The 13,544-nt window shown below is 32.2% G+C and overlaps 2 protein-coding genes across 3 annotated transcripts; both read right to left on the bottom strand.

The window, feature by feature from the left end:
• Nucleotides 1-1,064: 1,064 nt before the first annotated feature.
• LOC139099101 (lactosylceramide 4-alpha-galactosyltransferase-like) lies at nt 1,065-5,752 on the bottom strand. Its single transcript, XM_070651501.1, has 2 exons — nt 5,387-5,752; nt 1,065-1,839 (listed from the first exon to the last, which is right to left on the bottom strand). The coding sequence occupies exons 1-2, from the start codon at nt 5,748-5,750 to the stop codon at nt 1,112-1,114; spliced, it is 1,092 nt and encodes a 363-aa protein (XP_070507602.1). The 5' UTR covers nt 5,751-5,752; the 3' UTR covers nt 1,065-1,111.
• A 4,091-nt stretch (nt 5,753-9,843) lies between these two features.
• On the bottom strand, nt 9,844-13,510 carry Snx6 (sorting nexin 6). 2 transcript variants are annotated; one of them, XM_070651432.1, is made up of 7 exons: nt 12,991-13,510; nt 12,660-12,806; nt 12,562-12,597; nt 12,256-12,501; nt 11,590-12,192; nt 11,497-11,514; nt 9,844-11,069 (listed from the first exon to the last, which is right to left on the bottom strand). In XM_070651432.1, exons 1-7 carry the CDS (start codon nt 12,994-12,996, stop codon nt 10,857-10,859), a joined length of 1,269 nt encoding a protein of 422 aa, XP_070507533.1. In that variant the 5' UTR covers nt 12,997-13,510; the 3' UTR covers nt 9,844-10,856. The 2 variants fall into 2 exon arrangements, with proteins under 2 accessions (XP_070507533.1, XP_070507534.1); XM_070651433.1 differs by lacking the exon at nt 11,497-11,514 and having other exon boundaries at nt 12,991-13,499.
• Between the last annotated feature and the right edge of the window lie 34 nt (nt 13,511-13,544).

Here is a 13,544-nt window from a genome sequence, read left to right as displayed (position 1 = left end):
TTACGTCGAAGTTCGAGCCATTTATACCAAGATACTCTGATCTCGAAAGGCAAACAGCATAAAAGGTTAAAGCTCTGATCCCAATCAGGACCCCCGGTTAGATGCAGTTTGAAGAAATCCAGTCTCAAGCAAGGTTCAAGTTAGAAACCCACCAGTTTCGGACCAGATTCTCAACCTTTTTCTGCCCATGTCCTTCATACCAGTATGTAGAACAGAAAACTAATTAAAATAAATAAACATTAGCTTTGCAGACCTTAAGGTCCATAGCTGCGCGTTTATATGCGTTTCATGGCTATTGGGAGTTTAACGAGGGAGGATTCGCTAGATCTCTCGCTCAAACCTAGACCTACAGTTTATAGTGGAATCCGAACCACTTCTTTGATGACATTACTGCCTGTAGGCTTCAAAGGGAGGCTGTGAGCCGCGTTTCCACTACATATGATTCGAAAAAGGACATGTGAAAAATTTCTTATGCCGAGTCTCGAACACATGATCGCTAGATCGGTGTTGCATTAATTATGTACCGAAGTACTAAACCATTCCGCCACCGAGCCACCTCGACTCACATCTAAGTTTTGGGTTGTTCTTCATATTTCGTTCAAGACTGTAAGCCTGCTATTTTGATGAATCCCAGTTCCAAAGTACTGCTATCAATAAGGTGTCAAGATCCTTGACATGAAAAAAAAAGTTTTGGGAATCTAGATCAAATGTGATTCTGAGCGGAAACTTCATAGTCGTTGGGATACTGATGTCATGGCAGCATCCGACTGTTGCAAAACACATTTTATGTTAAAGAATGAAATTTGAGGCCATATGACTCAAGGATCGAGAAGCTGCAATAAGAGCATTTTGCAATTTATTATGATTTAAAGGAGTAGAGGATTAAAGTCATACGCTATATGATGGGATTTGAACCATTCCTTTAATGACATTAATAACTTAAGCCTAAAATGCAGTAGAATTACAGGAGAATGATGATGAAGAGCATATAATTTGAAAATGCAGCACATGAAAAATTCAAAAGCTGAGTCTATAGAACCCAAATAACAAATGGGAATTGAACATTCCATTTACATAACTTATTTTTATTTACTTCCATTTTTATTTAGTTTCAAAATTCATTTTTCCAAACAACACCAAAGGTTTTCGGGCAATATTCCTTCATTATCTCTGCAACTGCTGTTTGCCTTACTTTGTCAACCTTTTTCATATCATATTTTTCATTCCACAAATTAATTATTGCAGACTTTTCAATCAACATGATTATTTTTCCTTTATAATTCACATCAAATAGTTGCCAATGGATATTACTGGATATAGGATAACAAAATTCCTTTGACATGACTTTGAATCCTCTGCAAATCACTCTATCATATTCAGTTCTGGCATTTTTACATAAATTTTTAACGATTTTTTCCGTATTTATTAATATATCACTGTTGCCGGCTGTAAAGTCCTTTAATGTATTATTTATGAATATTTCCACAATATTTTTCTCATCAAATTCCATCACATTGTAAGCTGTTGAGCCTATATCGTTGCTACAAAGGAAATTTTTAAGATTTTTAAGGCTTTCCTTTATAATCATACTGCTATCAACGTAAATTCCACCATATTTCCATAACAGAAGCAACCGTACCAATTTTGATATGTCCTTGAAATTGCCATAAACATCAACGTCTTTCCACGGTGTTTCAGCTATGAATTGATTGACATTTAACTTGCCAAATCTTAGATTTTTATATGGAAGTCCATAAAATGATTTGGTAATTTGAAGCTCTACGATGTTGTCATATGTCAGATAGATGATGAATATTATGTGATCGGGATGCTTCAAGACTGAAAGAAGTAATTGAAGAATTATTAGATTGAGATGAAATTTACATAGTCATCATATAGTGGAATGGTAAATTCAAGATATAAAGTGCGGTAGTCAGCAAGAAAGCTAGTTTTAGGTGACATCTATGAGAGGCCATGGATCACAATTGATATGTACAGCCAGCTAAGTGAAGTCCCAATTAAGGATAAGCAATTGACATCAGGAATTAATTTTATAGGTTATTTTGGCTTAAATTCTGTCGTGCCAAAAATCATGCAAGTCACATCATCTTAGATGAGTGTATCCGGGGTAAGGGTGGATGAAGGGTGTTTGGGTGTCAAATCCTGCTTGTTACTTTTGGGACAATTTAAAGAAGTACAATTGAAATTGGCAGGTTTATGAAATTCAGGATATAATTTCTTCGGTGGTGGCACGATACGAGGTAAAGGTCTTCTGGTATTAAAGTAGTATGATTATACCGCATTGGAAATACATAAATATGTGAAAGATAGAACACGTACTAAAAATGGCAAGCTAGCCATATCTGAATGGATTGTACGGGAAAAAAGAAATTTTGTCCAGACTTATGGAAAAAACGGGGGACAGAATGGGTTTTGCAAACTTTTTCAAATTAGATATCCCGCTCCAACAAAAAACAACACATTTTGCATAATTTAAGTTCCACTGTATATCCAAAAAAGTTAAAAATATGTCAAAAAATGCGATTTTTTTTACATTTCATGCTCTCATGTAGCTATAATGCACTATGGGATAAAAAATATATATGCATTTGATAGAACCTATTTATACCTAAAAATCATACATAGATTGTATTTAATTGGATGCACTACAAAAGCATAAAATAACTTTAAAGCCAAAAATTTTCGGTTTTTTGTGATTTTTTGACCTTTAACCCCATTTTTCGCTATAAAGTAAATTCGTGCTGTTTCAGGCAGTGATTATTATAGGACTTGTATTGTACTATTATTATGTGAAAAAAATTTCAATATGGTAGCTCAATTTTGGGGGTCCAAAGGTATATACCACCTAAAATCGGGTGTTATTTTTCTTAACCGGATGTTTAACAAATAATTTAAAAACACTTTTAAAATACATTTAAACAAAATTTAAGTAGTTTCAAACCTTTCTGAACAATCGAAACTACTCATGTTAGCCAGTTCATAGATTTGTAAGTTTTTGAGTTTTAGACATATTTTCACGAGGTTTTTTGGACTCAAATGGCAATACATATATAAATTGTTTATTTTTTCATAAAGTACTAACAATATCCTATCCAACAATATATAATAAGTCATACATAACGTCAATTCAGTCAAGAATTTTGAAAAATGTTCAAAATTTTATGTTTTTTTAAAATTCATCCTTCACATTTATGCTTATAAATGCTGTTAAACTTAAGTATATGCATTGAATTTGGTATTTTTGTAGACATTAGAGTAGTATTAAGGTAATAAAAAGGAAATCAAAGTCCAAAAATAGCTTACAAAGAAGGACAATGTCCAATTTACCATATTTTGGCTTCCTTACTCAGTGCAGGGAGCATCCAAATTTTATTTTTTGAAATATTTTCTACACATATATACTAGAACTAACAGAAAATATACACAAAAGTAATTTTTCGCTGCTAATCATACGAATCGAGTTAACTAATTTTTTCTAAAAATTGCTATTTTTAAGGTTTTTCAATGGACAAATTTTTTCGATTTAATCTCGGAAAATTATTTTTTTTGCTTATTTTCGAATAGTTCTAGTATATATGTGTAGAAAATATTTCAAAAAATAAAATTTGGATGCTCCCTGCACTGAGTAAAGGAAGTCAAAATATGGTAAATTGGACTTTGTCCTTTTTTACATTAAGCTATTTTTGGACTTTGATTTCCTTTTTATTACCTTAATACTACTCTAATGTCTACAAAAATACCAAATTCAATGCATATACTTAAGTTTAACAGCATTTATAAGCATAAATGTGAAGGATGAATTTTAAAAAAACATAAAATTTTGAACATTTTTCAAAATTCTTGACTGAATTGACGTTATGTATGACTTATTATATATTGTTGGATAGGATATTGTTAGTACTTTATGAAAAAATAAACAATTTATATATGTATTGCCATTTAAGTCCAAAAACCTCGTGAAAATATGTCTAAAACTCAAAAACTTACAAATCTATGAACTGGCTAACATGAGTAGTTTCGATTGTTTAGAACAGTTTGAAACTACTTAAAATTTGTTTAAATGTAGTTTAAAAGTGTTTTTAAATTATTTGTTAAACATCCGGTTAAGAAAAATAACATTGAGTTTTGAGAGACCCCCCTTTTTAGGTGGTATATACCTTTGGACCCCCAAAATTGAGCTAGGGGGTCCCATATTGAAATTTTTTCACATAATAATAGTACAATACAAGTCCTATAATAATCACTGTTCACCTGAAACAGCACGAATTTAATAGCGAAAAATGGGGTTAAAGGTCAAAAAATCACAAAAAACCGAAAATTTTTGGCTTTAAAGTTATTTTATGCTTTTGTAGTGCATCCAATTAAATTACAATCTATGTATGATTTTTAGGTATAAATAGGTTCTATCAAATGCATATATATTTTTTATCCCATAGTGCATTATAGCTACATGAGAGCATGAAATGTAAAAAAAATCGCATTTTTTGACATATTTTTAACTTTTTTGGATATACAGTGGAACTTAAATTATGCAAATGTGTTGTTTTTTTGTTGGTTCTATGTATATCTAATAAATAAAAAGTTTGAAAAAATTGGTTCATGCATTGAAGCACGCCAACAATTTTTATAATGGCAGGTACCAAAAATCGTTTTTTGGCCATAAGTCAGGCACACAGCAGTTTTGGACAAAATTTCTTTTTTTCCCGTACACTACTTCTCAGGCACTACAACATCCATACATAACCTGAATTTTTGACAACCTTTGCCATTTTGGGCCCATAGTGCGATTGCATGGTACGGGTTAACCGGTAGTATGGGAAAATAGTACCTACACCGTACGAATGGTACATCGGTGATACGATATTGGTACACTGCTTTTCCGTATCACCGGAACCTCTCTCGTCCGATAATGTCATGTTGATGTACTATCGGTTTAGCATTGGTAGATTACAGGAATATCACTTTTCCATATTAAGTGACCTACTGTGCCGTTTCAGTGGTGTGATGGGTGTTTAATCCCGGGATCCCGAATACCCAGATCCGGTATTCGGCTCGATTTCCCAATACCGTAATCCCGGGATTGAGATTTTGGTCCGGTATTGAAATCCCTAGTGGTGTGTATCTATACAGTATCGTACCGTAACGTACTGTGTCATACCACAACGTACCGAAACATGCCTTTCGTGCCATGTCGTAACGTAACATATCACCATCCGAGAAGTGAGATCCAAGAAGTCAGATTACTAAGAAGTGCACGTGGAGGGTTTGGAGGTCACTGACAACATGCTCCCGTGTACTTCACAGACATTTGCTTTCACACCACACCCGCATTAACACATTGTACATTGTAAATAAGACTACATACCAGCTGACTCAATGGAGCAAATTTCTCTGAAATTTAACTTTTTTCGTCTCCGACTGTCGGTGATGGAATCAAAAACGAAAAACACATTCCGTTTATTTTTCGGCTTAAGTACATCCGTTGTAATGTTGTTGAGGTTTATGATTCTATTTGCCAACGGAATTTCATCAAATTCTGATGAATTTTCTAATAAGTCGTTGTCATTTTTGTGTGCTGGATTAAATGCATTTTGTGAGTGCTGCTGCACAGATTGTACATTTACAGATGACTTTCTGTATTTATATAACGTAATTATGCATAAACCTAGAAGGAATATCCAGAAAATTTTTGAATATTTCTCAGAAATTTTATACCAAGTTCTTCTCATTATTAGCTTTTGAACGGAACTGAAATGAGAAATTTGTTTCATTTCTATGAAGAGCTTAGAGACAGTTGGGTAAATAGACACAAATATTTTAAATAGCATCGACTGTATATCTGGACTGTATTGGATTATTTATTAGCTAACTAATTTGTATGTAGATGAACAACATTTTATTCAGGAATATGTAGATGACTGTGGATGGATAAATCGAAATTGATTACAACATATTGCAATAATTGTGTATGCATTGGATATGTTAAGGAATGTCATTTTGTAGATATTGATTGATATTAATATTAAAATCTAGGTTACGCCACAAATGATACTGAAGTTTTCATTTTGTTGATCTAAGAGTAAATGTCAAATTCAGAGGAACGGAACTAGAATGGGACTCGAAACTTCATTCTAAAATTCCCTGTCGCATGATTTTGTCAGTGAGCTATCAGGGGTTATTAGACAGTATGGTAAAGTTTCATATATAAATTTTGCATTATCTGTATCCTCCTTCCCACTGAACTTCCAATAATATGTATAATGTTGATAGGAATTCCATTCCAACACATTTTGATCTTCTGTGGGCAATGAAGTGATACTTTTCAAGTTCTTTCATTCAACATTCCAATCTTAAGGCAATATTGTACCTTTTGTCTCTATTTTTCCAGGTACACTTCTAGTTCCTATCTATTTCCTTAATCTACGTGGTCCAGAGACACAATCATAATTTGGATCTTGTAAATTAAGAAGTCAAAGTATCTAAACTTCTGAAAAAAGCTGAAATTTGAAAATGGTTAGATTCGAACCCACCTACTTTTGAGGTTACCGTACCAAATTTGAGCTAAGCACTTTACTTACTCGACCAACAAAATATCTTAATGCTTTTAATCAATCGCTACATATTCATTTAATGAGACAAGCTTTTTTCTGGAATCTTCCGGGGATACGAACTTCTGGTAGCCCAAGTGTGGTTCTGGCAATCGTCTACTTATAAAAAATCGGCTTAGTAGGACAAGCAACTTAATGAAATTGCTGCTCAGACTATTAATCGTGTTAGGTTTAAAAGTTTCGTAAATGCTACATTTCGTAATGAAGTAAAAAGAAATAATCATCACCTTTTACTGAAACTTTTCAACATTGAGACTAGAAGGTCAACTTTGTGTCTTATCAAAAAAAAAAAATCGAAAATTACTCGAACCAAGTTGATGTGGCTAGAAAAGCGAAATAGCATCCGAATTTAACTAGACTATCTTGAGACCAGCTCAAGAATTGAACCGGAACGTAAGGATTGATTTGCGGACACTCTAACAACTACACCATTGCTGCTTTGTTGTTGTTAAATTTGAGTAGAGATTATTGTCTTATTATATCAAAATCCTAATAAATTAATTTTTTCCTGATTAAATTGGAGTCTATCTCTAATCCCTAATTACGTTTCTGCCCTAAAATCTATCTTCCTCAATGCTAAAGAATACGTCATTCTTCATTTAAATTCATTCCTCGCACAGTTCTAAATATTTAGTCATTCAATATCCAATTTATTTTCGAATATAAAATAAAATACAATTTTCCGTGCACAAAAACCAACAGCTGCTATGAAAACAATCAAAATATTAGAAAATAGCACAAAATGTTTAGCACAGAACAAAAATTTGTTCACACTTGTTGCTTTATTTTGATCAAACAAAATATTGTCATCGTATAACATATTGTATGCAGCATATATGTAACTATGTACTGATAATTTTATTAGCAACAAACACAATCTCCATAGCAGCAACCAATTTTCAGTTCCATTTAAACTTAATTTGTTGACTCGATAAAAAGGTTGTTCAGGATATAGAAAAAAATGGATGTTGATTATCTGGAGCCAACGATCTATCATCAGACTGATTATAGGACATCCTCATCGCGTTCATATCGTGTCAAATTGTCAAGTGATAGAAACTTCATACCAATCAAGTCGCATAGTTTGTGCAGTGAATTGAACAACTCGAGACCTGATTATCGACCAGTCAGTGAAAGTACGAAGGAATTCCAATGGAAAATTAATTCGTGTAGAAATTTTCGTGCGGAATTGGCAGCGCCAGTTGAGAAAGTTCAATATATTCATCAATTTACGGATAAAATGAAAGCTGATAAGATTATTAAGCCATTGAAGCTGTACAAAAGTCGAGCAGGTGATTCGGAAGCTTTTACGTCCTTGCCGAGAGAAATGAAACTGCCAACGGCAGTCCATCCGCTGCCAATTCAGCACTTTTCGAGAGAAACTTTTCACACAAACACGACCGGATATTATCCATATCTTGATAGCTCAGTGTCTGTAACGGAACTAGACTTTCATAGACATAAAAACTATGCAACAGCAAAAACAAATCTAATTGTACAAAAGGAACTTCCGTTTAATTCAAAAGTTGCTTTTTTCACACCAAAAACAAAATTGATTGCGCAATATCCAATGTGTAGGAAATATGATGCAAAAATATTGTGTGATAGATCAAAATTCACGACAGATGTTTATGATCGGATCACATTAATGAGGACAAGGTGTCGTGAAGTTAAAACTGAAATGGCATCGAGTTACTAGGTTAGGATGTCAATAGTTTGTGTTGTGATGGATATCTATGGTGTGGGGTTATTTGGAAATAATGACTAGGAAAAAGAATAGTTTGGGGAGGATATTAGCAAATCCAAAAATACTAGGAGATTAAGAGGTGGTTTGGGGTTATTTCAAAAACCCACTTTTCCGCCGTCCCCGAATACACCTTACTCCATGCTCCTCGAATATTCCCTTACTTATCCTTCCTGACTATCCCATACCCCATACTCCCGGAATTCCTATTACCCCATCCACTCTGAATACCCCTGCCCTATCCTACTTGAATATCTCTTATCCCATCCTTCCTGACCAATCTTCCTGAATACCCGATATCCTATCTTTCCTGAATATATCCTAATTCACAATTCCTGAATGCGTTCAGGACGTCATTTATCAATAACCCCAAACTGGATATTTCAATGCAGTTTTTAGTCTGATTTTTTTTGTGTTGCAAATTTGTGTTCTATAAATTTCTGGCTAAATAAAATTTTGTTTATGCGTTGCTATGAAGAACCTTGATTTGTAGGTAGTTTTACAGCAACATTATACATCACATTTTATAGCTAATTCTAATGGTCAATTAGTTATACTATGAAATTGCTAAGACATTATAGAGAAGTTATGGGCAACCTGTGTGCCACGGCACACTCGTGTGTAGTCAAAAATGTTTGGAAATGCCTTGAGCCGTATGACTTGTGAGGGTTTTGACGCGACGCGATTATTACCAAGACGTGCTTTCCACTGCTCTAGAATTCCTACAAATATGTCCCTAGTAAGCTTACTCTCAATAGTAGAGTTAATTTAAGAACAATTAATCAAGTATGACCCAATAAATTATAGTAAATAACTTTTTCTTGTTTTATTCTTTTTCACAATAATATTTTAAAATGAAAAATTGTGTACAAAAAATGAATATATTTTAATAATATAGAAATAATAATAATTAACAGAATCTTTACTGTGTCAAGCAACAAAAGATATATCTTAATAGGAAGCATCAGGCATTCTGCTGAGAGGAAGAATCTCCTAGTGTTGAATAATTAATATTTAAATGCTCGGTCTACAATCGATTTTATGATTGCATTATTAATATTCAATTTACAGCATAAATTTTAATAATCTTTGTTGATGTGCTCTATTCATGCATTTGCTCAATGAATATTAAACATTTACTGAATTTTTAAAGTCATCTTGATTCTGATGTTCTAGGAGAATTCAAGAAATTTGAATATATGTCGATAATACCTGGCAAAACTCATGAAATTGAACTAACGGATTTAGAAAATTTAAAATTTTCTTCAATAATTTTGAACCGTTTTATTCAAATTTATTTCGACCGTTATATTCAGATACATTTTGAACCGTTAAATCCGAAAAATTTTCGACCGTTATTTTTCAAATATTTCTCAACCGTTACATTCAAATAATTTTTGACCGTTATTATTCAAATGTAGTTCAACCGTTATTTTTCAAATTTTGTTTAAAAACATTTTGAAACGATTTATTCAAACATATTTTTACCGTTATTTTTCAAATACTTCTTGACAGTTTGATTCAAATATTTTTTGAACCGTTATTTTCCAATAACTTTTTGAACCGCTTTTCAAATACTTTATAACCGATATTTTTTCAAATGATTTTTGACTGTTATTTTTTCAACTTTATTTCGACCGTATTCAAAAATGTTTTGTCCGTTACGTTTCCAAAATTGTTCAAAATACTCCTATTTGCGTTTTTAATAAATATTTATTAATAATTTACGTTTCTGCTCTAATTTTCTCAAAAAACCACTCCAATTTGTCTTGTATATTTTCTCTTATCAAGGATTAAAAATCATAGTTACGAACTACTCAACGTCATTGCTATGGTTCAAATTATTAATATTTTAAAAATATTAGGAATTAGCAGAAATAGATTCAAAATTACGTCTCATAATTGGAAAACGCGTACCAAAATTTTTTATATATTTTTTTTTCCTTGAACTACTTAAAATTTATGTATAGCTTATTTCTTCTTGAACATCCGTATCCTCTTCAAACTTTGACAGACTTTTTTCATCGCAATCAAGTTATGATTCTTGATGGTTTTGGTCATGGTTGAGCAGATTTGATGACACAGATGAATAATTAATTTGACAACGGGGGGTTCATTCTAGATGGGGTCAAAAATCTCCAATAACTTTAAAATGCTCGACACTTTTTTTTTGTTGCTAAAATAATTATTATTATTTTATCCACAGATTAACAATTTTGATAAGGAAGCAGGATTTATCGTATAAAAAAAAAAAGTCAACTGATATTTATATTAATTTTCATTAAATGATAATAATATTAATAATAATGCATAATGAGGAATAATAATTAGAAATTCTTATCAATACTAGGTATTAATAGTTATATATAATATTGTTGTTGTTGTTGTTATTTGCACAGCTTATTTGCATAGAATTTATCAAAAAAGCACAATTTGTTCCTTTTACTCGTGACATGGACACACACAATAAAGCTGCCTGATTCTTATATATCCTGCAACTTTAATAAACTATCTTCGAGGCTTTGACGTAGAAAATCGTATTGAGTTTTGGCATGCTTTACTTCCAATTCGGCAAGTTCTATTAAGCTCTTTTTAAAGGCAGCTACACGTCGTTTGCGAAAGGACATAAGCTCTTCTTTTCCACGTGCTGACATTGCTTCGAATTTCTCACATGCTTTTGTTTGGATGTCCTCGGCCTAAGGATATAAATGAAAATTGGATTTGGTTATTAGGCATATGGATTTAAGGATAATAAGCAGATTCGGTACACAAAGAATTCTTAATAATTGAGAAAGGCTGGATTTTTAAACAATTTTTACGAAAAAGTCCGTTATTTTATAAATTTGAATAATTTTGAGTCGTTGCTTTAAAAAAAATTATGATTTTCATTTTTTTAACCGTTATTCAAATATTATTTTGACCGTTATAATTCAATTAATTTTTGACCGTTATTATTGAAATCGTCAATTTTTATAATTTTTTTGACCGTTACTATTCAAATTTTTTGAGACCGTTACTTTTCAAATATTCAAAACCCGTTATTTTCAGCACGAACCACTCAAAATCATTAAGAACCCTTAGTGTCACAAAATCTAAAAATTCATCAATTATCATAGTCAATACTTCTTGAACTTCCAATGGCTGCATGCGATTAAATCATTAAAAACATTATTTTAATAAGATTAAAAAAATCGAGAATTTAAGTCACAAACTTACACCATGAACATCCTTATTCTTTTGACGTGCTTTCTCGAGATTTCTATTTGCATTTTCATATGAAGCCAAACATCTTAATCTACGAACCAACAGTGCCTTGGCTGCATTACTATCTCTTTGATAATACTTGAGTGTGTCAACAAGCTTCAAGTCTTGATCACTAGCAACACGTCCTTCCATATTTCTCATTTTCTCAAATATGTCAGCTGTTTTTGCTGAAAATTTCTCCATTGATCCTTGCTCGGTTGTCGAGAGTTGGATTAGACATGATGAAATTTTAATATAACTATCAGCAAGTTCCTTATGCTTTTTAGCCATTCGCTCGCTACGCGTTGCACCTTCTTTTAAATGTGCATGATATTCAGTCAAAAATTGCATCTCATTTTCGAAAAAGTCATTGACATCACGTACAGTCGCACCTAAATACAATTCATCTGTTGTCTTACTTAAATTACGAACTAAACCGCCTATTAAATCCATCTTTTTGCGTGGCTTTGCGCACAAATCTTGATCATATTCAAGGAAAACTTTTAAATGTGAATCAGTACGGAATACGGAATGTGCAGAAAGTCTTTGAAGGAATACTTCGTGCATGGCAACAGTCTGGAAGAAAATAATCATCAAAATTAGTCAAATTGGATGTGAATGACCTCAACTGGATCTTACTTTTTTAAATGTTGCTAAATATTCAGCCTCAAGTTCGGCCTTCATCTTCTTAAATTCTTCTTTTGTCATACATCCTTCGCCCTCACCAAGTCGCTGAAGCTTCTCACGAGACGCATCAAAATCAGGACGTGGCGGAACTGGTGGAATTATATATCCAGCATATTCTTCATTCTCCTCGAATCTGTCATGCAGCCAAACGAATTCCTCATGTTGACGCACAACTAAAAAGTCTTGCTTTGCAAAGCACTAAAAAATAAGGAAGCAATAATTAGCGTGAAAGCAGTAATTCAATTATTAAAGACTTACAGCCATCGTTGTTCTTGTATGTACAGTAAATTTGACCTAAAAGGCGAATGAAACATGAAATATTTTTGTAGATAATTTATTAATTGATGTATACATACTCTATCCTTCTCACTCAGTGCATCAGATATTTCAACAACTAATGAATTCTCCGGCAGTGCCTCTAATGGCTGAGTTTTTGCTGGCTCAGTCTCGTTATTTGCTTCTTGGACAATTTTTTGTGGACTGCCCGAATCATCATCACCGTCCTATTAAGTAAATTAGATAATAAATACTAATTTGTAGTAATACACAGTCCAATTTGAGAAGATGAATCACTGGATCTTTATGGTTTTTTTTTCTTCTCTTATCAATCTTTATGGAACTTTTGTGTTGGCAAATATTTTTGTACAATATTTTTGGGTATATCCGCTATTTTTGATATTAACTTACCATCATTTTGATAGATTTTAATTATATCTAACGTCTGATGTAAAAATAATGGAACTAAGTGACTTATACTAATTGTTATTTTATTAAAATGTTTAAATTGAATGAAAATAATTTCTACTTTCGTTTTTGTTCGATCTGTGAACTGCGCGGAAGTTTGGACGATTCGTTAAATTTGTGAATTTGAATTTTAAAAGTTCGTTAATTTTTGATGGGTTTATTGTGAATTTTGCATACTTTTAGTTGGAATAAAATTAATAACTACATAATTTAGCTTTTAAATGATGAGATTGAGGATAAATTGAAGATTTTCTGTAGATTTATTAAAATCGTTTAAAAATAAGGGGTGGGAAAAATTGTTACGAAAATTTTGAATTTTTAAAAGTCGTTAGAGTCACATTGAATCTTTTTGCTGTTTAAATGTCCTTTTCTTTACATTCAAATGTAGCTATGCTTAACTAATTTCACGGATTAATGCAATCTTCTAAAACTTAGCTATTATTCTATGAAATCTGGAAGTTTTTGAGAATTTTCTTTGAATTTGAGCATTTATGGAT

The sequence above is a fragment of the Chironomus tepperi genome, unplaced genomic scaffold, assembly GCF_022539635.2.
Source record: "Chironomus tepperi strain 1889 unplaced genomic scaffold, CSIRO-AGI_Ctep_v1 contig_461, whole genome shotgun sequence".
Lineage (NCBI taxonomy): Eukaryota > Metazoa > Arthropoda > Insecta > Diptera > Chironomidae > Chironomus > Chironomus tepperi.
This window is presented reverse-complemented; position numbering and strand designations above follow the sequence as displayed.